A 23,184-nucleotide genomic window follows, 5' to 3' on the forward strand; every position below is an offset into this window, starting at 1 on the left:
GGCAGAAAGAGCGAGGCAGAAGGGCTTGTTTGAAGAGGACTAAGGAGAAGTGTTGCTTCCTTCCTCCTCCTCCTCCACCTTGTCTAGAGGTCAGCATCCTCTAAAGATAGCCCTTCCCTGTTCCCTTGATGGGGTGGCCCTCGAAGGCCACAGGGATCGCTGCTGCAAGATGTCAAGAGCACTCATCCCGCGACTCGCACATCTTGTGTCATTTCTGTGCTTCAAGGTTAAGGTGCTGACCCCATAGTCCCGTTTCCCACTGGATTCCCCTTCCCTGCTGCCAGCCTACAGGCGTCCTTAGGGTTTAGAAATGTTCAAGCCAGCGCTGCCGGGACTCTCGTTGTCGAAATAACGAACCATTTCCTTCCCCGCACGCCAAACGTAAAGTTGGGACGATTCTCAAAGAAGATCTTAACAGGCGAGCAATAATGAAAGTGATTAGCGTGCGCGCCTGCGACTACTGCGCCTACGAAAGGCCGAACCTGGAAGGTTTGCCTTGTCCCAGAGGCCCACGGAAGCCTTGCAGCCTGAATCGCCACAAAGAGCACGTGTCTAAGCAGGAAAGCCTGTTTTTCCTTTTCCGCGCTCCGTCAAGAGGTCGGCCTGCCCGAGGGCGCCGTCGAAGAAAGTTTAAAGCCGGGGAAGAGAGCGCGGCCGGGGGGACTCTAAGACCCGACAGACGCCTCCGAGCGGGACGCGGAGCATGCGTGGCAACGATTTGTGCAGCTGGTCGCTGCCTTTCACTGAGCCGCCAGTCCGGGCTGGGGACGGAGGTGGGAGGAACGAAGAGTTTGAAGGGAAAGTTCTCGCCCGAGCCGCGGCGGCAGCAGGGCTAGCGCGGCGTCCCCCTTGGCGGCTCAGGGGTCCCTGGCCCCGTCGGAGCAGTGGGGCAGGGGCAGGGGCCGGGGCGAGCGGGACTGTTTGGCAGCCCACGCGGAGAGCATGGTAAGTAAGCCCTCCTTCGACTTCGCCCCTCTCGCCTGCCTTCCAGCCCAGCGCTTCTGTCTCCGGCACGGCGATCTATCAGAGGCGCCGGGCGCGAAGGCGATAGCAAACCCCGCGGGGCAGAAGAGACGGCGCTTGAGCGCTCTGCAAGTGAATGGCATTGATTTGCCCAAAGTGACATCTTTTTTTGGGGGGGGAGGGGGGAGATTAAAAACTCCTTCGCTGTGTTCACTGCGCTGCCACAGCGGTAGCCTCCTTCCCTCCCTCCCGGGGGTTTCCTGTCTGTCATTTCTTAGAGACTGAACATCTCCCCCCCCCCCCCCGGTATTGCCTTTTAGACAAACTTCTTTCGACATGCCTTTGGCAGCTCGACGGCTCCAAGTTGCGAGGGAGAGTATTTCTCTCCCCCCCCCCCCGCCACACACACTTTGGAAGCTCACCCCCGCCCCCCGCCGCCCGCCGCCGCTCCCAGAAGGAGCTCAGCACAAGTAACGCTCCGATCCTCAAACGTGTCATCGCGGGGAGCGCCTTGTGTCTGGATCACTGAGCATGGATATCTTAACTGCCACATTAACTGTCCCGTGTCCCTGTGGTTAATGTGTAATGACCAGATTCACTTTGCACACCCTTCCGAAGCATGCCCGGAGGTTCAGCTCCATGGTAATGACTTTGTGAGGCTCAGGAGCTGGGGGCGGTGGGGGGGGGGAGAAAGGTGCCATCTTGACAGGCCATGTGACTGGATGCCAAGGGACAGCACATTGCATGACCTGTGCTTTGGTTTAAAGGGAAGGATGCCCCCCTCCCCATTTCTTTTTCAGATTACTTGGCTTTGGCTATTGGGGGGCTCCAAGAAGAGGACGTAGCTGAGGATGGGGCTTTCTCCCGGACAGCTCTCACAATGGCCAGAGAGGACTCAGTGAAGTGTTTGCGCTGCCTCCTCTATGCCCTCAATCTGCTCTTCTGGGTGAGTTCCCACGTCCCTCTGTGAGCAAGCAGGTGGCAATAGCCCTGCTCGAATTACAGGCCCTGCAGACATAGCATCAAAGGGCACAGCTAAGCAGGCATTTAATTCACCCAGATTCTTTATCAGTTTTTCTGCAGGACAGAAATCTTTAAAAAATAAAATAAAAATGCAAACATATTCTGGCCACGGTTGTGTTTGCACTTGACTCAGATGTGGAAAAAGTAAAAACTAATTTTAATGTTGCCTGTGAAAATACCCTAAGAGTGCCTTGTGCCAGAGACTGACTCAATTATGCAAATTCAAGGATGTGCTCCTTGATATTAACGCAATGTTTTATTCTGTCAGCATTTTTTTGTCTTCCTTGAGTCCTTCAACCATTTGTTAGGATTTGATCTAGCTCTGTATGCATGTGTTGATTGCATACCTGTAAACAGCTGAACTCCGAAATATGTTTTTGAAACAGTCATTGGGGTTTGCATGAAGAGAGCTTATATATGGCAAAGTTTTGGGGCGGGGAGGAGTCCAGCTTCTCCTGTCTTCCTCATTTCATCCCAGCAGGATCCCTTTGAGAGATGGCCACGGCCATCCTGTTGGGCAGAGGGAGACTTTGTCCTCAACCCAAACCACTTGAATGAGTTAAGTGCATCCCTTTTATTCCAATGGATGTAGCAAAGCCAGTTATTGGGATGAATATAACTAAGAGCTGGTGTCCTAGTTTGATTGTTAGACTAGGACCAGGATGCAATTGCCCCATTTGGTAAAACTAGTCCCTCTGTTGCAACTGAACCTGCTTTGCAGGATGGTTGTATAGATAAAATGGAGGAGAAGAGTGCCTCCCCCCAAGAAAACTCTTTGAAGGAAGGGTGGGTTTAACCATGTAATGCAACAGCTCACTTACATGACAAAACGAAGACGTTCACAATGGCGTGGGGAAAGGCAAAGCTGATTGTATGCCATTGGTGACTCTCTCCTCATGGCCTCATTCTTAATTTTGTTTCCTGGTCACACTGAAGTGTGATGGAATGTGAAGAGGCTGGGAAAGAATGCCAGAAACTACTTTAGCTAGTCACAAGAGCAGGACCTGTGAAGACTCTCCAGAGAGAGGAAATTACTCCCCCCCCCCAAAATCTGTTCCCTTCCTGCCTGCCTGCCAAGTCAGCCTTTCTTGCCAGCAGGCCCAGCTGATTCTTCCTACCTGTGGCCTGTCTACATTTTCTGGTTGTATCCCCTCACTCACCTGCCTGTCTTGTTTTTCCCTATCCTGGCAGCTTGCCTTCCTATCCAGTCACCCATTTCCCTATCACATGTCTCTCTCTCTCTCTCTCTCTCTCTCTCTCTCTCTCACACACACACACACACACACACACACACACACTTGTTTGGCCTTGTCTCCTCTTTCCCCTCTCTCTTCTGGCCAGTAGTAGCCCACTTGCCTGCCTGCTCTTGATGGTTGCTGCCAAGAATTTCTTGCCCAGCATCTTATCCAATTAAGATCATCAACCTTCCCCCCTCCCATGGTGTTTGTGGAGGCATCCCTGCTTCCATATTGGTGTTTTTACCTTCTCCCTTCAGTTTTTTAATTCTTAACTTTCCTGCTGCACTGGGGCTATCCAGGGGCTCCTGGGTGGCTTCTTCTATGTCTATTTTTTGATCCTCACAGGGGCACTCATGGCTGTCAAATGTATAGTATCAAAATGTATGGTGTCTTTCTTTGTAAACATGATTTCATCGCAACTATTTCTTTAAAGGCACTTCAAAGCACAATTTGAAGTGTAGGTGATTCTCACATGCGGTCTGCTCTAAGATGGGCAGTTGAGGGGTAATCCTTTAACGTACTAATACTGCTGCTGTTGCTAATGAACAGCCTTTGCTATTCATTGACGTGGAGGCTAGAGGCCATTAGAGACCTAAACAGTTGGTAGTGTGCAAAGTTCTGTACTTTACAGTTCTCCTATATGACTCTTGGAACACCTTTACAAGGCAGGGAGAGGGGGAAAAAAAGAGCAACTTAGTCAAAGCATTCAAACACATATTATGGCTTGTCAAACGTATTGTCTTGCCTCTTGACACTCTCCAGCCTGTGGACTCCATTCTCCTACAGTGTAGGAGGTAGGTATTATTATGCTGAATCATGACAAATAAACTAAATAATTTGATTCTGTCTGTATGATTACATTTTTTTTCTTTCCATACTCCGTAATCCACTTTGAGTCTCAGTGAGAAAGGTGAGCGATAAATAAGCTAAATAAATAAATAAAATTGGCAATGAATAAGCAAAATAAATAGAGATGAAATCTCATTGATAACAATGAGTCCATTAACAGTACAATCCTAAACGGAGCTGTACTTTTCTAAGTCCATTGAAGTCAGCCCCCTTGTTTTGGCAGCCCCCCCTACCCCTCTGACTCTTAGGACCCTGGGATGACGGCTTCTGTGATTCTGAGGCTGACTAGGCATGGAAGCATGCACAAGACACAGGGCTCTTTGCATCTCAGTCACTAGTTGGGCATTCAATGTTTCTGATGTTTGTGGGGATTTTTAGTGCTGGGGTCCTTGAGTCTGTTTCCCTCCAGATTATTTGAAGTTTCTGTGTGCTTTTTTGCTCCAGGCTGTTGCACAACCTCCCTATTCACATGTTGCTGCCAGATTTCATAATTCTTGCTGTAGGGCCCAGATGTCCCTGGGGTGCTCAGCTGCCATGCCTGTCAAGGTCTCTGTGTGCATCGATTACGTTCTTTTCCAGTGGCACAAGAAGACAGGTCTTGTGCTCTTTGTATTGCAGTTCTAACTGTTGCTTACTAAGAATGAAGGCCCCTTGAATTCCATGGGATGTCCTCCTGAGGAGACATGTATAAGCTTGAGCTCAGGTCCCACACCTTCAAGGGTGGCGATCTTTCATTTCCGTTTCAGAGAATTATTTGACGTACTTTGGCAAACTATGGCTCTTGCCTTGTCCTCCAACCATTCAGCCCCTGCCTTTTAAAAGTTAAGAAACATTGCCCTCAAAGCCCTTTTTCCTTTAAAGGCATCTTCAGAAAGATTGCCAAAAGGCTGTGGAATGCTTACCAAAGTGCTGCAAGGGCTGGAGTGTGAAATGGCTTGCCATCTGGACTGGCAGGGGTTCATTTAAGATGTCTGTCACTGGCCTTCCAACTGAGACAGCCCAGGAGATGGCTTACCTAAAAGAAAGTGGTTCAAAACCTTTAATAATAGCAAAGCAACAATAAAGCACACCATAAACGCTAGTCAAACATTCAACTACTAATGAAACAGCAATGTAGTAAGATATCCCAATAACATCAAGAATAAATTCAGCGTAGTAAAACTGAAAGGTATTGAAGTTCATCATGCCATCATCACCATCATGGTTTGCCATAGAAAGGAAGACTAGATGGCTCAAACAATCTTTGACACGTGGGTCCAATGCACACATGGCTAAGCATTCCTTCTGAATATCTAAGCCAGTGGTTGTGGTTGATATCTCCTTCCCTCTCCAGCTTCTTCATTTGCAATGTGATAGGCAATTGCTAATATCTCCCCCTCCCTCAACATGCTCTATAGGGGCAGGGTTCAGTGCTGAAGGTATGATTTCACTGTACGCTTGAGATCTTAACCAGGGTTAAAGCAGAGTTGGTGTGGTGAACTGTTTAGAGAGTTATTAATATGTAGGCCCATTTTGGAACCATGGCCTCTCTAACAGTATTGTTCACATAAATGCCTTATAACACATCATACCATTGGTCTAGCAGAGTGTGGATTGGCATCTCTTCTCCAGAGTCTATTAAATAATTTACTTTAAGCACAGGCTAGTTAATCCTCTGACACAAATGCTGATTTTATGAACTTAGGCAGATTGTGAGTAGTTGGGCGGGAAGGGATGTTCCAGTGTTTGTCTCTTGTGGTCCTTCCTTGCATACCCAGGGAATCGCTGATGGCCACTGTGGGCTGGTAGGTGAATTTCCTCCAGGCCAGGATGGATTCTGGATAGGGGGGGGGATCACTTGGGCATGAAATTGGGTTCACTGTGGGTAGGCAGGTAGTTGCAAGTTTCTGCATAGTGTGTGCGTGTGTGTGTGGGGGGTGGATTAGATGACCCTGGAGGTCCCTTCCAACTCGATGATTCTATGGTTCTATACTCAACATGGAAACTTATTGGGGCTGTTTCTCTACCAGGAATTAGCACTGCCTTACTGCTTTTATGACGGTGAAGCAAATTCACAGTTTCTCTTGATGTTGGTGTTGAGTCAGGGCTATCCTAGGCGTGGCCCAACTCAGGCCCTCCATTGCCCCATGGCAAAGAAATGTGGATATATCTATGTTCCCAGGCAGCAACAGGGCCTAGGTCAGGGCAGGCCTGTGCATCAAGGGAAGAGTCAGGCCATCCTGGTCTGGCTCCTCTCCCAATTACAGCATCTTAAAAGGAACAAAAAACACCCCAGGAGGCTCTGTAGCATTCTGCAGTGCCACAGAGCTGCCTGGGGCATTTTTCCATTGTTAAGAACACGGTAATGTGCAATACCACATTCTTGAAAATTAAAAAAATAACCCCAGACCCACACTGCCCCACAACATGACGGAACCTCGCTGCCCTCGCTGCCCTGGCTCCAGTGCGGAGGCACAATTCCAGAGTGGATGATGTGCACTGGGCAAAAGGCTCCTCCATATGGAGCCAGGAAGCAGCAGGGCAACCTGATGAAAACACCAGGCTGAAGCCCAGCACAATGTCATCAGTGTGGTCACCTAGACCTTGAGCCAGTCACCTCACAGGGTTACCTCATTAATCATGAGAGTTGGCATGGTGTAGTGGCTAGGAGTAGTGGACTCTAATCTAGAGAACTGGGTTGGATTTTCCTCTCTTCCACATGAAGCCACGTGAAGTGACCTTGGTCCAGTTCCAGGTCTCTCAGAACTCTCTCAGCCCCACCTTTCTCACAAGCTGGCTTTTGTGGGGAAAGGAAAGGGAGGGAAGAAAACTGTAAGCTGTTCTGAGACTCCTTAGGGTAAAAGTGGAGTATAAAAACCAACACTACTACTGCTGTTGCTGCTTATATAAAATAGAGGACAGGAGAACAATGTAAGCTACTTTAGGTCCCCAATGCATAGCTGTGTATACCTTACTGTAAGTAGGATCCTGTTGTGCAGCTTTTGCAGTGTTTAATGTGTCAAGGGAATACTTATGCTGTGCTTCACTTCTTTCTGGTGGTTCACAACTTCTACAATCCAAATGCATTGTGTATTGAATGTCCCCTTTAGCTGATTGTCTTGTCTCATTCTGTATAATCTGCTGTCAGTCTCTGTGAGAAAGGTGGACTGTAGATAAATAAAGAAGTACCTAGATAAATGTGGGTTTCTATCACATTTAAATGGTACCTATGATGACAGTAACATGGAAGTAACTCACTGTATAGAGAAAGAGAATGGCTTTTTATACCCCGCTTTTCAGTGCCTAAAGGAGTCCCTAAGCCATTTACAAATACCTTTCCCTTCCTCTCCCCATCACAGACATCCTGTGAGGTAGGTGGAGCTGAGACAGCTCTGACAGAACAGCCCTAAGAGATCTATGGCTGGCCCAAGGTCATCCAGCTGGCTGCAATGTGGAGGAGTGGAGAATAAATCCCAATTATCCAGATCAAGAGTCTATCGCTCTTAGCCACTACACCAAGCTGGCTTTCCAAAGAGTGATCAAGTGTCCCCTGTACATTTACTGTACATGCATTCATTGTAACTTGTGAACAGGACTATGAATTTTTTAAAGTGAAGATTGAGCCTAGGACTTTCTGCATAGCAAGCAGATGCCCTGCCATTGAGTCATGGCACTTCCCCCTTTGTTATGATGAGAAAATGGAGGAGGGAAGAATCTTGCTGTAAAATGCTTTGCAAAAGAAATCAGGTTTTCAAGGTCTAAATTAAAATCAAACAACTCATGGGTTAGTAATAATTTGTCACTATGTTTGACTCCCCACTCCTCTTCCACATGTAGCCAGCTGAGTGACCTTGGACTCTCAGTCAGTTATTAGGGATCTCTTGGCCTCACCTACTTCTGTTGTGGGGTGGGAGGGGGAGGTAATTGTAAGCGACTTTGGGCTGAGTACAAAAAAACAGTTCATCTACTACTGGGCTGTACTGTAAGAGTTGATGGAGAAAACTCAACTAATTGTAGAGTGCTAGTATAAACTCCCCTCAGCATGTTTTCTACTCAGTATTCATATGGCTTGTGCTTGACTTAACTAAAAGAAGACAGCTATTGATGTGAAGGAATTTCTTAAAGATGTTATTTTCCCCCCTGCTAGCTATCTGCTCAGGGCAAGCCCAAACTTGGGGCTACAAACCAGCAACAGTTGCTTTATTGTCCTATTACAGGCTTGTTACAACAGCTTCTCAGAGGGCGGTTGCTTTTAAGATACATTACCTATTATATATACAATAAAGTGGTATAAAATATACCATTGGTTTCTGATCTCTCGTTCCATGTACTAGGTAGTGTTTAGTAAACCAGGGAAAATAGGCAATTCTCAAATTTAATGCCAGATATAACTGCTTTTCAAAGCACTGAGGTGGACATAGTGTTTAGGCTTCAGGCGATGCATTCAATTTGGCTCTTAGGAGTACCTGGGGAGTTTCAAAAATTGGTTCCCTGCATCCTGGCTGTAATTTGTTGCCCTGTGAGTGAGGCATAAAAAGTTAAGGACCATAGAGGAAAATGGAACAGGGCACCGTGGTTTATTTTGCAGAAGCTACAGGATTTCTTAAGAAATTATCCAGCATCAGGAATAGAAATGAGGTAACCATGCCGGAGGAGACAATGGTTCTAAAACCAATCAGTGAAACAATGGCTCTAAAAAAATTAATGGAAGAATGGACTCTTACAGAATAATCCTTTTTAGAGTTGGGTTTAGGCTGTAATATATTACAAATCTTTAAACCGCCCATGGCGCTGCGGGCGCCGCGGACTAAATAAATGGTTAAGGGCTTGCTAGGTGGGATTTGTCCATGATGAGGAAGGGTCCGGATTGGACCCTTCCTCACAACAGACAATCGGAGGGACCAATTGGCAGGCGCTTTGCGCCTGCCGATTGGTCCCTCCGATTCCCAGCCCAAGCAACTGCGAGCCGTGCACAGCGCGGCTCGCAGTTGCTCCCGGCCTGACGCGGCGAGAGGCGCTTTGCGCCTCTCGCTGCGTCAGGCCGCCGCCCGAGGGAGCCCCTGGCAGCCTGACGCGGTGAAAGAACGCCGCCCAGGGCAGCCACCGCCCCATCGGACTGCCGCTGCCGCCGGAAGAACGCCGCCGAGGGACCCCCACCCACAGTGAGTCCCTAGCGCCCGCTGCATTTAGCTGCAGCGGGCTTGATTACTAGTAAATAAATAAATAATCAGACGGGATTGCATTGTCAGTGGATTATTCAAGGTGGCCACATGGCCTGCCCTGGATAGTTGAGAACTGGATATCCTGTAAATCCACATCTGACCAATGCCAGGAATAGAGTACTTAATAAAATGAAAAAAAATTGGGGGGGGGGACTCATTGTACAATTCAACATCTGTAATAGTCTGAAGTTAGTGAAAGGATAAACTATTGATCTATTTTTGGAATATGTTTTCTTAGGAAGACGTTTTGTCTTTCCTGGAGGAAAGGACAATCACTTTCAGGAAAGGACTCAGCATTTTTAATGGCGTTCACCCTGCTTGGACCAATGCTCCTGTTAAGTTGTCCACAGTAAGCTGCCGTTCATTAGCACAGGAAGCCCTGCTCAGAAGCAGTCTGGAGCTGCACAGGGTCCTGCACTACCTATTGACCCTTTTAAGATAGCAGCAGTTCTGCTCTGCTTAGTAGTGGGGGAAATTACAGGGAACATTGATTAGGACAAGAGTGATGGTTTAGGTGGTAGTGCTGGTAAGCATGTAGGGTGGCATAGCATTTAAAATATGTTTATCTTCTAAATGTTTATGTTGCAAGGTAAACTAGGGAAGGCTAAATTGACAGTTAATGTATAAAAGCAGTTGGAAAGATGGCCGTGAGAGTACTTCTAAGGGGTCATTTAAAATGTATGTTTACTTCAACAAGAATATAATAGGGTGAAAGAAACAGATGAGTCAGTGGTAGAACCATCTACTTAGTATGCAGAAAGTCTCACATTCATGGGCCCTGGCATCTCCAGTTAAAAAGGATCACGTAGTAGGTGATTGGAAAGGCCTCAGCCCCAAGCTGCCTATTGGAGTAGACAGTACTACTATTGGTAGTATATGTTTTGATGCGAGTGTCTCTGTTTGAGAAATTTTAGAGAACAACCAATACCCATGAATCCTGGCACCTCTTTAAACATGATTATGTGATTGTTCCCATCTTCTGAAGAACCAGTTGTATTGAAAATTGTGCATGGAGAATAGGGACCATTTTGTACACAGCTGCAAAGCCACATATGTTCACAAACCAATTATGATGATGATGTTATCCGTTCAGTCGTGTCCGACCCTAGGCGATTCTAAAGGAATACGCCCGTCTCTGACTGCTTTTTTTAGTTGGTTCAATGTCATCCCTGTATCGGCTTTGATCGTGTCGAGCCAGCAGATCCTTTTGGTGACCACGTTTCCTTTTGCTGCTGAGCATTAATGATTTTTTTAGCAAGTCTGATCACATGATGTGTCCAAAGCAAGTGAGCTTTAGCCGTAATATTTTGCCTTCTAATGACATAGTTGGTTTGCTCCTCTCCAAAACTATCTTGTTGGTAACTTTGGCTGTCCATGGTATTTGCAGCATTCATCTCCAACACCATAATTCGAAAGCATCTATTCCCCTCCTGACTTCCTTCTTCAGGGTCCAGCTTTCACATCCATAGCTTGTTATGGGGAAGACAATGGTGTTGACTAGCTGGCACTTTGTATTAAGGCTGATATTTCTATTTTTCCATATTCGATTCAGGCTTAACAGTGTGTTCCGCCCCAGAGTTATTTGCCGTTTGATTTCATGGCTGCATCCACCACTTTGAGTGATCATAGAGCCAAGAAAGATGAACTCATCAATACATCCAATGTTCTCATTGTCAATCGTGACTTTGGTGCTACTGCCAGTAGTTGTCATGATCTTGGCCTTTTTGATATTTAGGTATAGTCCCATCTTTTCACTTGCTTCTTTAGTCTCTTTATCAGGGTCTTCAGATCACGCTCCGATTCGGCAAGGAGTGTTGTATCATCGGCATAGAGGAGATTATTGATGTTACGACCTCCAATTTTGACTCCAATTGTAGATTCCTCCAGATTAAGCTTCTGCATAATTACCTCTGCGTATAGGTTAAAAAGAAAAGGTAATAAGAGACACCCTTGTCTAACACTTTGGCTGACCTTGAACCAATCAGTGTCTTGTGCAGAGTATTTGCAACATGTCCACAGTTTTTGCTTCTGCAAAGGCAGACTGGACAAGGAAGAGAGAGATTTGCCTGAGGCTAAAACAGATTCTGTTGTAAAGGGACAGTGATGGATGGTATTTAATATCCAAACAATCCAAAATAATGGCACAGGTGTTTGTTTTTTAAATTTAAGACTGGAAAATATCACTCCATTTGACAGTGCAGTTCAGCACACAAATGTAAGCCTGGGCCTGCTTAATTTGAACAGATAGTTCTACTGAGAATAAAGATTCCAAGCCAGATGTTTCGTCCACTAAGCCATAATCTCCAGCAGAGTCTGAAAGGTCGGTCACTCCTGTGGGTGTCTTCTTTCATTTTACTGTGAAAAACCATAGTTCCTCTTAGATGCAAATATGTAGGAGTGGAATTGCCTTCCTTGCTTTCTGGCCAAACTTGATGCCAGAGTGACAAGATCTCTATGTTTTAAGCAAGCTCTGCTGCTGTTACCTAGAATTGCAGAGCAGAGGAGTGTCTTGATTTAAGTGTGTTGACCTGGACTCTTCCTCTCCATAATTTGTCAACCCACCATAGCCTCTGTCCCCTGGTGCTCTTGTTCAATTGGGTTTTTACCTTCAGACCTGAGCCTGGCAGACAGAAAAGGACTTAGTGGGCTGTGGCTGCATGCAGGTAAGCTGTGGGAATGGGGACTGGAAGGGTCAGAAAAAAAGATCGGGTTCTGTAGCCTCTTTGCTAATATACCATACTATGTCCAAGCCCATTGCATTCAGGGATACAACGGGCGCTAGATTAGGGGGGTGGAATGGAAGAACTCTGTGGATGGCCTCTCCCTCTCCCCAGGACCTGGAAAGGCTGCAGGGAGCTGTTAGGGAACTCACTGGCAGGGGTAGCTCACATGTGGCAGGGATCTGCAGCCTCCAAGCCTCAAGGGAAGTAGAAGGAGGAGGGGGTGGTCAGGGGTGGGGGAGGGAAGGCAGTTGGCTGGCCGCTGGACAGATAGGCAAGCCGGTTGGAAGTTGAGGCACTCAGGTGTTACAGCTGCCCTGAGTGGATGTTAAGTGCTGAGTGGCACTTAAGCCATGAGACACATTCCTCCTCCAGATTACATGCAGGAGAAAAACCTCCACAGAATTTTACCTGGCCACTGTGTCTACTTTTCAAAACACTGTGTCTACTTTTCATGCCTGCTAATGTCAGTTCTAATAATAGTGCATCTATAAGTTTAGGTTTTCACACAGTTTTTATTGTTTTGAAAACAGAAGCCACATAATATATTTTATCATAGGCAACTGAAATTGCACAACATATTGGGTAAGCTTTCACATTCTCCAGAGCTCTTCATCTGGCTAGATGCTTGTCCTTTAGCATCTAGCCTTATGAAGAGTTCTGGAGTACTTGAAATCTTGCACAATGGCTTTTCCATCTATATGTCTCTGTCTAACAACATATGTCCCCCATCTTTCTTTCGTCATAAGACCACCAAGGTGTTTGTGTTATTTGATTGGTCTTAGTATAAGTTGTTATGAAGTTTCTGGTTTTGGATTTTGAACCCAGGTTGTGATCTATATTATTTACTCTGGACAACTTCGGTGTTGTGTTGGTGTATATATAAGAGATAAGAGCGGAGACTTAAGAGCTAGCTAATTGGTTTGTGGCATAGCCCAGAGTTAAATTGAGACCTTCCAGGTTTATTAATGAGTTTTTAGTGTCTATGACATACTCGTCCACTTCTTAAATATGCCACAAACTTGGCAGGTTTATTGAAAATGAAATTAAAGTCTAAATTGGAGCATGCAATGATCCCTCATAAATTGCTGCAGCTTTTCTGGTACTGGTTAAAACTTGATCATTGGGGAGCTGCACAGCTGCCAGGTCCACATGTTTATAGTTGGTCCCATTTTTCTTGCTTAACTAGACAGGTCTTTAGCCAGCTGGTAGAGGCGGTGATTTCAGTGAGTTCATAGAAGCGACTTGTGTTGCTTGTCTTTTGTTGTTCTTGGTGTTGTTAAGGCAAGTTGAAGCTAAACTAAGGGGGGAAAATCTTCTCCAAAGTGTAAAATTTATACTGAAAACCATTGGTACATATTTGCAGTCTGAAAATATATCAGTTGAATCTGCTTTACCTTGCAATACATATAAAGGTAAAGATAAAGGTATCCCCTGTGCAAGCACCGAGTCATGTCTGACCCTTGGGGTGACGCCCTCCAGTGTTTTCTTGGCAGACTCAATACAGGGTGGCCTTGCCAGTGCCTTCCCCAGTCATTACCGTTTACCCCCCCCCCCCAGCAAGCTGGGTACTCATTTTACCGACCTCAGAAGGATGGAAGGCTGAGTCAACCTTGAGCCGGCTGCTGGGATTGAACTCCCAGCCTCATGGGCAGAGCTTTCAGACGGCATGTCTGCTGCCTTACCACTCTGTGCCACAAGAGGCCCCTGCAATACATATAGGAAATGAGAAATTAACAACTAGATTTAAAGTATGCAGAACTTTGGAACTGATAAAACTTTTAAACAATCTTTCATTTGGGACATAGAATGTGGTTTTTACAGAATCCAGGCAAGAGGTTTCCCAAGATCAAACTGGAACAAGAATACAGCATTCCTGAGGCTGGCATTTTACTAGGGATCTACATTGGTTTTAGACTGTACTATCTCTGAAAAGTATTTGGAGACTGCAGCTAGTGCATAATACTACAACTGGACTAACGGTCAGGTCCAGTTACTGGAATCATGTGACTCCAATCCTACAATTATACTGGCTTCAGATTAGCTCCCAAGCCCAGTACAAGGTTTTGGTCAAGTAATGAGAAAATGTATGTTTTGAAATACCTGATTTGACCATGGTCTTCAGGTTTTTAAGGGCCCTGGCCCCTAGTTGGGATGTTTTCATTGAGGTCACATAACACTGTTTCTGTCATGTCTATATTAACAATTAATGCTGCAATTTTAAGTGCCGGATTCTTTTTCTGTGCAATTAAGTAAATATCTAATTTAAATTGAGCAATCGTAGCTTGAGTTCTAAATGTCACTCTGCGTGGCTTCATCACTTATTTTCCCGGCAATCATGATAGTTGGCGGCGCATCCAGTGAAATTTTAAAGTAGCAATTTCATGGTGATGACTATATAACGTCCTGATGGTTTAAAATGAAACCAGAAGTGATTTGGGCAGCCATCTGTAACAAGTAGAAAATGTTGAATTGGTTACTGTTGTGTTATATTTATAATGTCCCACAACTGATAGCTGCAGAGGCAACTTGGGATTTTAGGATTGATACATTGAAATTTCCAATTTCAAATGACGTTAACTTTTAAAACAATGTTCCATGCTGTTTTGTTTTGTTTGTTTATTTATATTTAAACTTTTATTTGCTCCTCTCTTGGCAAACTCATATGTCATATAGTTTCCTTGTACTGGTATGGTGATCAGCCCAGTGGTTCCTATGGTGAACGTAGTATCTGCTGATTTGTTTCTAGTTGTCTGCTTGCTTCTTCGCCAAAGGAAAAAGCCAGTCCTGGCTTTCTGCCATCCAGCTGGAGCTGGAAATTTCTCAGCAGGCCCCAGGAGTCATGGTGGTGCTTCCTATCCCTGTTGCTGTACCATTACACTGAGAGGAGCACTCATTCAGAAATAGGTGCCCATATGGGAAGATGTGTGACTTGGGAGCCTTCCACCCTTTTCTGATTGCCTCCCCATGGCAGCTGTTTTGTGACTGGCCCTGCGTCTCATGGCAGCAATTTTGTACTGGTGCATACTGAATGATGTTAGCTGTGGAAAGAAAAGATGCATATCAAACAGAAATATCAGTTTCCAGTTGTTTTAAAATCTCACAATTTTTCTTCATTTACTGTGCTCAGTTTGACACAAATTGTGAGAAGGCTATCTGTGCAAGTCCCTTCCTTATACCACTGGGAATAACCATGCAGTCCTAAACAGAATCCAACCCCCTTAAGTTCATTAAAGTCAGTGGATACAGAAAGCTTAAACTGTGCATAGGAATGCATGTTCTAGTATTTCACTGTATTTGTCCACTAATTTCACAGGGAACTGGAGATGTTCAGATCACATGTGTCTTCTTGGATTGTGTGCTGCTTCCTACAACAGGTGGGGAAGTTGCATGTATTGCTGCAATGTCACCCCCCCCCCCATGTATTAAAAATAGTATAATGTGGCAAAAGATTCTAGTATAGCCTTCTTTGTGGTGGATATTTTATTATAGGAGCATTAAAATGTGGCCCAGCTCAAGTCTGAACTGGTATACCCATATATACTCACATATAAGCCGAGATGCCTAGTACAACAGCTACCAAATTGGGAGAATGGACAACTCTCACTTCAACTGCAGTGCCCTCCCAGAACAAAACACTGAAATAACTGTAAAATTGAACACTGAAAGAAAGAAATGTAAAAATCAACTTTTAAAAGAAATACAACCCCAAGAAGAAAAGGCAAACAATGCTGCCCCTCAGAAAATAGAAGAAACACTAGGAGAAAGAAACAGTAAATCCCAAAGCACCCCCAAAACCCACCCCACCCACAGAAACCAAAACAATAGTTTGGAAGAAGTGATTGGAAGAGGTGATTGCAAAACGCAATGTGACGACTGGCTGCCTGGAGCAGGCTTTTATTTCAATTACTGCATATACCCGCATATAAGCTGAGGAGGGTTTTTTCAGTGTGAAAAAAGGTGCTGAAAAACTAGGCTTATACGCGAGTATACATGGTAGTTTGAGTAGGATTGTACTATGTGATTTTTCTGAGTGTGTTGACCAGCCTATGTGTTTTGTTTGGGTAGAGCTAATAGATTTTCAAGTTTTGCCGGATTGTACCCATGGGATGTGATCAGAAGTCTTGTATGAGCTGGAGCTTCCTCTTCAGTTCACTGGTGGGAAATACTCTGCCTATTAATGGGAAATTCCCTGTTGCGTTTAGAGTGTTCCTCTGCTCATAAAAGAACACATGAAAGGCCCAGTTTGTGTTGATCTCTGCAGGAGTATCCGCTGTAATGGACCATGGCCAAGTGTTTGTGCTCCAGTGCAAGCACTCTAACATAACCAGGCAGAGCTCATATTATAAAGGAACAAATTTGAGTGAGAAGGCTATTGGGAATTTGTGTTCCTGATTTATTGACACCCTCTGAGGGGAAATATGCATGTTTGTTTATAAAACAGACATAAAGTAGTAAATATTATTTTTTGGTAGGAGTTCCAGCTCCTAATTTTATTGAATACCTGTTTTAATTTTGCATACTAAGGGGGGCAGACAATACTTATTTTGTCTCGTAAACAAACAAAACTTCAGTGTAATTTTGGAGTGTGTCATTTGGAATCCGTAGATACAGACAAGAAAGATTCATCTGGAAATCTTCAGAATTCAGTAGGAGGAAGTGTTGAGAAGAACAAATTATATTAGAAGCACAGATGCTGTGTGGGCTGACGTTTTTTTTTTTCTTCCCTGCAGTCAAAAGCCAAAAGTGCATATTGAATATATAATCCAGATGCCAGATGGCTTCCACTTATGTGTTGTCTTTGTTTGGGTAATAACCAGGCTGTTTCTTTCTGTGTATGTGTGGGGTATTAGCCGGAGTATATATCTTTGCCCATCCGTGATGCAAAGAGATGTTAGGATGGTGTTAATTATTTTTAAAAAAATAAACTCTCACTGAAATGTTTTGTGGCCTACTGAGCATAAGATCGGGACATCGCCATACCAGTTGGCTATGACAGATGTCTCACAATTTGTTCTTAAAACAAATATTTATTTACTCACTCACTCACTCACTCACTCACTCACTCATTCACTCACTCACTCACTCACTCACTTATTTGTTAGACTTCCATAGCGCCCCTCACTTGGCTCAAATGTTTTTTCTAGTAATGGGAGATCTACTGGCCATATCAAACCATCCCAAAGCTTTCTTTCCTCTTTGCACTTGGGTTGTTATAGCCATCTGGAAGCCATCTGTAGGTTGCTATTTCAGATGTTTTAAGAATGGACACCATTTGGCCCCTCTACCATATTCAAGTGGCCCTGTAGGATCTCTGCCTATCCCTTTCTTCTTGCAACACTTTGGTCAGATCCATCATAGTTTGTTTCCACACCCAAAGTGTATTTATTGCTTCCATTAAAATAGAATGATCTACTTCCACTTTGATACTTGGGTGAATTGGTTTGGTTCATTTTGTTTGTTAGCTAGAAGAGATTGCATGGGCTCCCTTGTTCTGAAAGCAGCTGCTGACATTCCTGTATCTCCTTGTTAATATATACGTAGATGATGTTTTGAGCGTACCCATATCTGCTACATGTACCTAAGGACAGGAGCCTGTGAGTACCTAACCCCAACTTAGAAATAAAGGGAAAGATTATACCAAGAGTCCCAGTAGCATCAGGTTCTATGTCATATACTAGATGAGGGGTGTTGCTCACTGACTCACTAACTGCATCTTTCCAGAGTAACCTTAGGATCCACAAGAACTGTAGCTGGCCTCAAGAAGAGGAATGCAGTTTTTGTTCCAGTAGAGGCATTGTCAGAAGAGTATTGCAGGAGTAGAGTGGAGTCGAATTCAAATGACTGTCAATAACCACACAGGGGAGGACTGGATTTTAACTGTTTCAAGTAGGTAGGACCTGCCCCAGTTTGTTTGCTTTGTGAATTTCCAGAATGGAGAATGAGAACAATTGAGCTTGAAATCTCTCTTCTGGAATTAAGCAGGAGGCAGCAGGAAAGGGGCCCACCCAGAACAAGGCGAGGCCCCTGTAAATTATATTTCATCATGGTATAGTGATAACACAGAGTGCTATGTAGAGGCAAAGAGGAAGTGATAACACTTCACTCGGGGAAGCACTGGGATTGTCCCCTTTCTAGATTCTTGTTCTCACAAGAATAAAGGTAGAAAGGGAATGGGGGATTTTTTGTTTATTTTGTTAACATCTCTTGAGTGGAAAGGCATTATAGCAGTGTTTGAAATAAAAAGATAAACATGGGGCAGCATACATTAATATCTTATTGCTTTTATCTCTGTAACAACTCTGTGAGGACAAGAGTGTGTTTGCTCCAGGGGTACCCAGCAGGACTCATTGCTGAATGGGGGACTTGAACCTGGTTCTCTTAGTTCGGTGCTGCAACTGCTATATCGTCTTAGTTCTAAATGCATTTTTCTGCAGTTGTCCTGGCCATTCAATTGTTAATTCAATGTAAGGCTTATTTTGAACATTAGGAATGTCCCACATGGAAAGCATAGAAATCTCATGCTGCTGCTACAAGTTGAACATGCTAAACTGAGGCAGTTTGATATCTTATGCAGGGTCTTATGAGTTCTGACTAAAATTATATCCTTTAATATATCACAGACTTGCCATACCCATATTAATAATTAAGTCTTCCATAACACTGGAATAATTGAGGAGTCTGATTAGGAGATACAGTTTTCTTGATGCATTACTAGGCATGAGCAATTCAATTTGGAGGGTCCAAAAAGCACCAAAATCAAAGTTGATTTGGATGCTTATTGAACAAATGTGGTCCGAATCACACTTCCCCTTAAGTTAAACTACCTAAATCAGCCATTGTCAAATTGCTGAACTGTGATTCAGGTGTGATTCAGCCTGGGCAGATTCAGTTTGGGCAGTTTAAAGGAACCAAAATTTTCCTTTCCCATCTATTCTGTGGTCTTGGTTGTGTGTGTGTGTGTATGTGTGTGGGATGTTGAGATAGAAACCCTAAATTTGCAGCATAGCCATGGGAACCTCACCTCAAAAGAACCCCCAGGTTTCAAAATGATTGGGCCAGGGAGCCCAATTCTACAGGCACACAAAGAGGGTGCCCCATCTGACCTCCATTATTTCCAATGGGATGGGCAAAAAGAACAGAGATGTGGTAGACGTCCTGAATCACTGCCTAGCTGCAGTGGCTGTTTAAAAGTGAACACATTGAAACTAAACTCTAAAAAAACCAAAAAAAACCAGAGGTATATCTGGCTGGGAAGGCAAGGTCTTTGAAGGGCTGTACTTTCTACTCCTGATCGAGTTCAATTGATCCTTGTTGACCCAGTTAAAAGTCTTGGGGTAATCCTGGACTAGCATTGCAACTAGAGAAGCAAATTAATGCAGCTGCAACAAAGTCTTTCTACTGACTCAACGTAGGTTGTAAGATAGTCTCATACTTTGGTATGGCTGACCTGGCTGCCTGGATCCATACCACAGTGGCACTGAGACTAGACTACTGCAGCGCCCTGTACATTGGTCTTACTTTTAAATCAGCTCAGAAACTCCAGCTGGTCTGGAATGCTGCAGCTTGACTGTTATTGGTCGTAGATGGAGCATACATATTACTCCCATTCTGCAGATGCTCCATTGGCTTCCCATTTATTATTTATCTCAGTTTAAAGTTTGAATATCACATACAAAGCCCTTCATGGCCTTGGACCCTCTTATTTGCAGGACTATCTGCCTCCCTACATTCTATCGTAACAGCTTCACTCATTGGACCAGGGTCTTCTGCAGAAACTATACAAAACTGAACAATTCAAGAGAGCTTTTCTGCGTAAGTAACAGGGTTGTGCTGCACAAAATGCCTCACAAACTGTTGGGTTCTTCTGGGTTTTCGGGGCGCTCCACCACTTTGGCTATTGGAATAGTCAGGAGGTTTCAGCAGGAAGGTAAAAGACGAAGCGAGGTCTCAGAATGGGGTTTTCGGTCTCTCTCTCTTTTCCCTGGAACAGTAATGGTCGGTTCACCATTCGCTGGTCTCGCCTCCTCATCGACACTTGCTTAATCATTAAATACCTTCCGCATCTCCTCCCCCCACCCTGACAATCAGCGGAAAAAAGGTAATGCTCTACACCTGTCTCCGTGCCTCCCCCACAGCCACTCCAGGACAACCGCTCTCTCTCCTCATCTCCCATTAATTCCTTTCCAACAACCACCGCCCGCCTCCGAGGATTCATTGCTTTGGACTAAAACCTCCACCTCCTCCTCCCACGGCTGCTCTGAATTCCTCATATAGTTGGGGTCCTGAGCATCCCCCGACACAAACTTACTTGGATAAATGATTGGGACGATAGTCTGTACTGCTGTGTACAGCTTATTGTATGCAGGATCCTATTATATAATTTCTGTACCATTTAATTCAGCCTTTCTCAACTTTTTTAGTGTTGAAAAAACATTATTCAGGCTTCAAGCAACCCTAGAACTGGCGCAATCATGCTGAATATGGTTGGGAAGCATAGCTGTGTACAGGCTCACCTAGGGCCCCTCCCCTTTCCACTCACTCCAGGCCCATCATTGACCATTTTGGAAGAGGTCGTGGTTGACATAACCCTGTATGGTCATATCACCTGATAAATGTTTAACAAATTTAACTAAAATCCATTCAGGAAACTCTTCCAAGGCTGTCAAGAAACCCCAGACTTTCACAAAACTCTGATTGAGGAAGCCTGGCTTAATGTGTCAGGTTAGTGCTTATGCTATGTATCAGGTCTTTCTGGATGGCCAAGACTTCTTAAAGGAAAAAATGCCAGGTGATAAGTAATAGATTTATTTTACAAGTCCCTATGTGTTTTGTCATATAGGCTTCATCAGGGGGAATCTATAAAAACACAATTTTATATTTGATAACCATAAGTGAAAGACCCCCATGATAAAATGATTACAATATTTAAAAGACAGGATCAAAATTTATTACACAAATAGATAGATACATATCTGTCAATATATGAAACAACCGTAAAATATATGTGAAGTAGAAGAAGTGTGGGTTCTTATATGCTGCTTTTCTCTGCCAGAAGGAGTCTCAAGGCAGCTTACAGTCGCCTTCCCTTTCTTCTCCCCACAACAGACACTCTGTGAGGTAAGTGAGGCTGAGAGAGCCCTGATATCACTGCTCGGTCAGAACAGCTTTATCAGTGTTATGGTGAGCCCAAGGTCACCAAGCTGGTTGCATGTGGAGGAGTGCAGAATCAAACCCAGCTCACCAGATTAGAAATCTGTACTCCTAATCACTACACCAAATACTGACCAGAAGATGTACTTGGTACTGGAACTATCCACAACAAATGACTTCTTTTATAGTATGGAATGATGCATCATTTTTTCTACATTCAGCTGAGCAAGGTCAGAAGTCACAGATCAGAGTTTAACCCATGAGGGGCCAAAGTCTGTAATATTAAGAGCCCCTCTGTTTCTTTTCTTAATATAACTTTATGATTGTTAGATGTATATAAATCCTCAAAATTGAAACAGTGAGTCTGTGTTGTTTTTCCAAAAAGTGTTGTACCAAAGGTGTCCCAACTATTCTATTAAGTATGTTGCTTCTATGTTCTGTTATGTGTATTTTAATTATTTTAAAATAAACCTGCCAACAATGCAGTAATGGCAAAATTAACCTATTTGAGCAACAGATCAGTTTCAAAATTTGAGGAGAGATGGAAAGATGGATTATGCAAGGAGAAGGCAAACTGAAAATAAGAAACAGTTTAAAAACAATATATACATGTATTGTAATGCATATCAATGTATTTCAATGCAGAAGCAGAGTTAGATTATAAATGTATATAAAGTAGATCTTGAGAAGAAATATTTTCTATTTTATTACTATGAGATATATTACAGATTTTTAGGTTACTATGCTGTATCATTTATTGATAAAAGCTACACTGAATAGTAGAGGTAGTAAAAATACATAATACCAAATATGCAATATAGATGAAATCAATGTAGATGTAAAATAGATTAATTATGGAATTTTAAATTTAAAACGTGGCTATATGTGTAATTCAACAGAATTAAATATTATTGTATTTTATGGATAGTGTTTTCAAAAGTATGATGAAAGGGGGTGTTGGGGAGAAATGCTCTGTTTCAGACACCCTAAACCCTTTTCATTTTTGTATCCTTTTCATATCTTTACTTTGTTTTCTAAAAAATAAAAAAGATTTAGGGGTGGAGATAGAGGAGGGCAGGGTTTGAGGAGGGTGGGGACTTTAATGGGGTACAATTCCATAGTATCCACCTTCAAAGTAGATATTTTCTCCTGGGGGACTGATTTCTGTTATTGGAGATCAACTGTAATAGTGGGAGATCTCCAGACATACCTGGAGGTTACTCTACTGACATGTACCTGCTTTCATTTACTGACCTTGCTTTTCCTACCCTTTTCTCCATTTCTTCAGCTCTTCTTCCCTCTGCTCAGCCCTTATGGTCTCTGTTTCCTTAATTTAGTTTGTTCTCTTCCATCTGCATATCCTTTCCTTTTCTCCAGTTTCTTCTTGAGTGCTGTTTCCCGTAATTGCAGTGCTTGCCTTCCCTCTCCACTTTCAGCCTCTACTGTATGTATCTCTTAGACCCATTATGCATGGGGGGAATAACACACATTCCGGGTGAAATGGCGGTGACTAAAATCACCGATAACGCACGGTGCCGTCTGCAACCGGCCGCAGCTTCGGTGCATGCCACCGAAAAAGCCGTGTTAGCGAAACGCGGAAGAAAGCGCAGCTTCCGGGTGAACGGGGCGCAACCAGAAGCGGCGCTGGGATCGCCGTGTGCATAATCGGTTACTCTGGGTTTTTCGTCGCGCCCCGTCCCGTGCATAACCGGTGTGCTTCACTTCTTCCCCCTCCGCGTTTTCCATGTGCCCCGAAATCGCCATTTCGGCGGCCGTGCATAATGGGCATTTTCCTTGCCTGCCCCTGACTCATGCTTTCCTGATACCCCATCCCCAACTCTCTATCCTGGGGTAATACTGCTTCTGATCCTTGGGTTTGCTTGCCTTCCCATTCTCAGGTCCAGTGTTCTGTCTCTCCACTAATATTACTTTCTATATCTACTCACCTCTTCTTGGGTGTCAGAATTTTTTTGAGTTGCTTAGGCAACCAAAATGGTGGTCAAGAAAAATCCCATGGTTCCTTTTCACAATGTCTAC

The 23,184-nt window shown here is 44.1% G+C and overlaps 1 protein-coding gene across 3 annotated transcripts in view; it reads left to right on the forward strand.

The window, feature by feature from the left end:
* The first annotated feature begins 602 nt into the window (after window positions 1-602).
* Window positions 603-23,184, forward strand: part of TSPAN12 (tetraspanin 12) — a 76,274-nt gene continuing 53,692 nt past the window's right edge. Inside the window, exons 1-2 of one of the 3 annotated variants that reach the window (XM_077338410.1) lie at window positions 603-945; window positions 1,764-1,909. In XM_077338410.1, coding sequence (XP_077194525.1) covers window positions 1,844-1,909 — 66 coding nt within the window. In that variant the 5' untranslated portion in view covers window positions 603-945; window positions 1,764-1,843. The remainder of the gene's footprint in view (window positions 946-1,763; window positions 1,910-23,184) is intronic. The other 2 variants (XM_077338411.1, XM_077338409.1) reach the window with 2 other exon arrangements.

This window comes from Paroedura picta, chromosome 5, assembly GCF_049243985.1.
Source record: "Paroedura picta isolate Pp20150507F chromosome 5, Ppicta_v3.0, whole genome shotgun sequence".
Classification (NCBI taxonomy): domain Eukaryota; kingdom Metazoa; phylum Chordata; class Lepidosauria; order Squamata; family Gekkonidae; genus Paroedura; species Paroedura picta.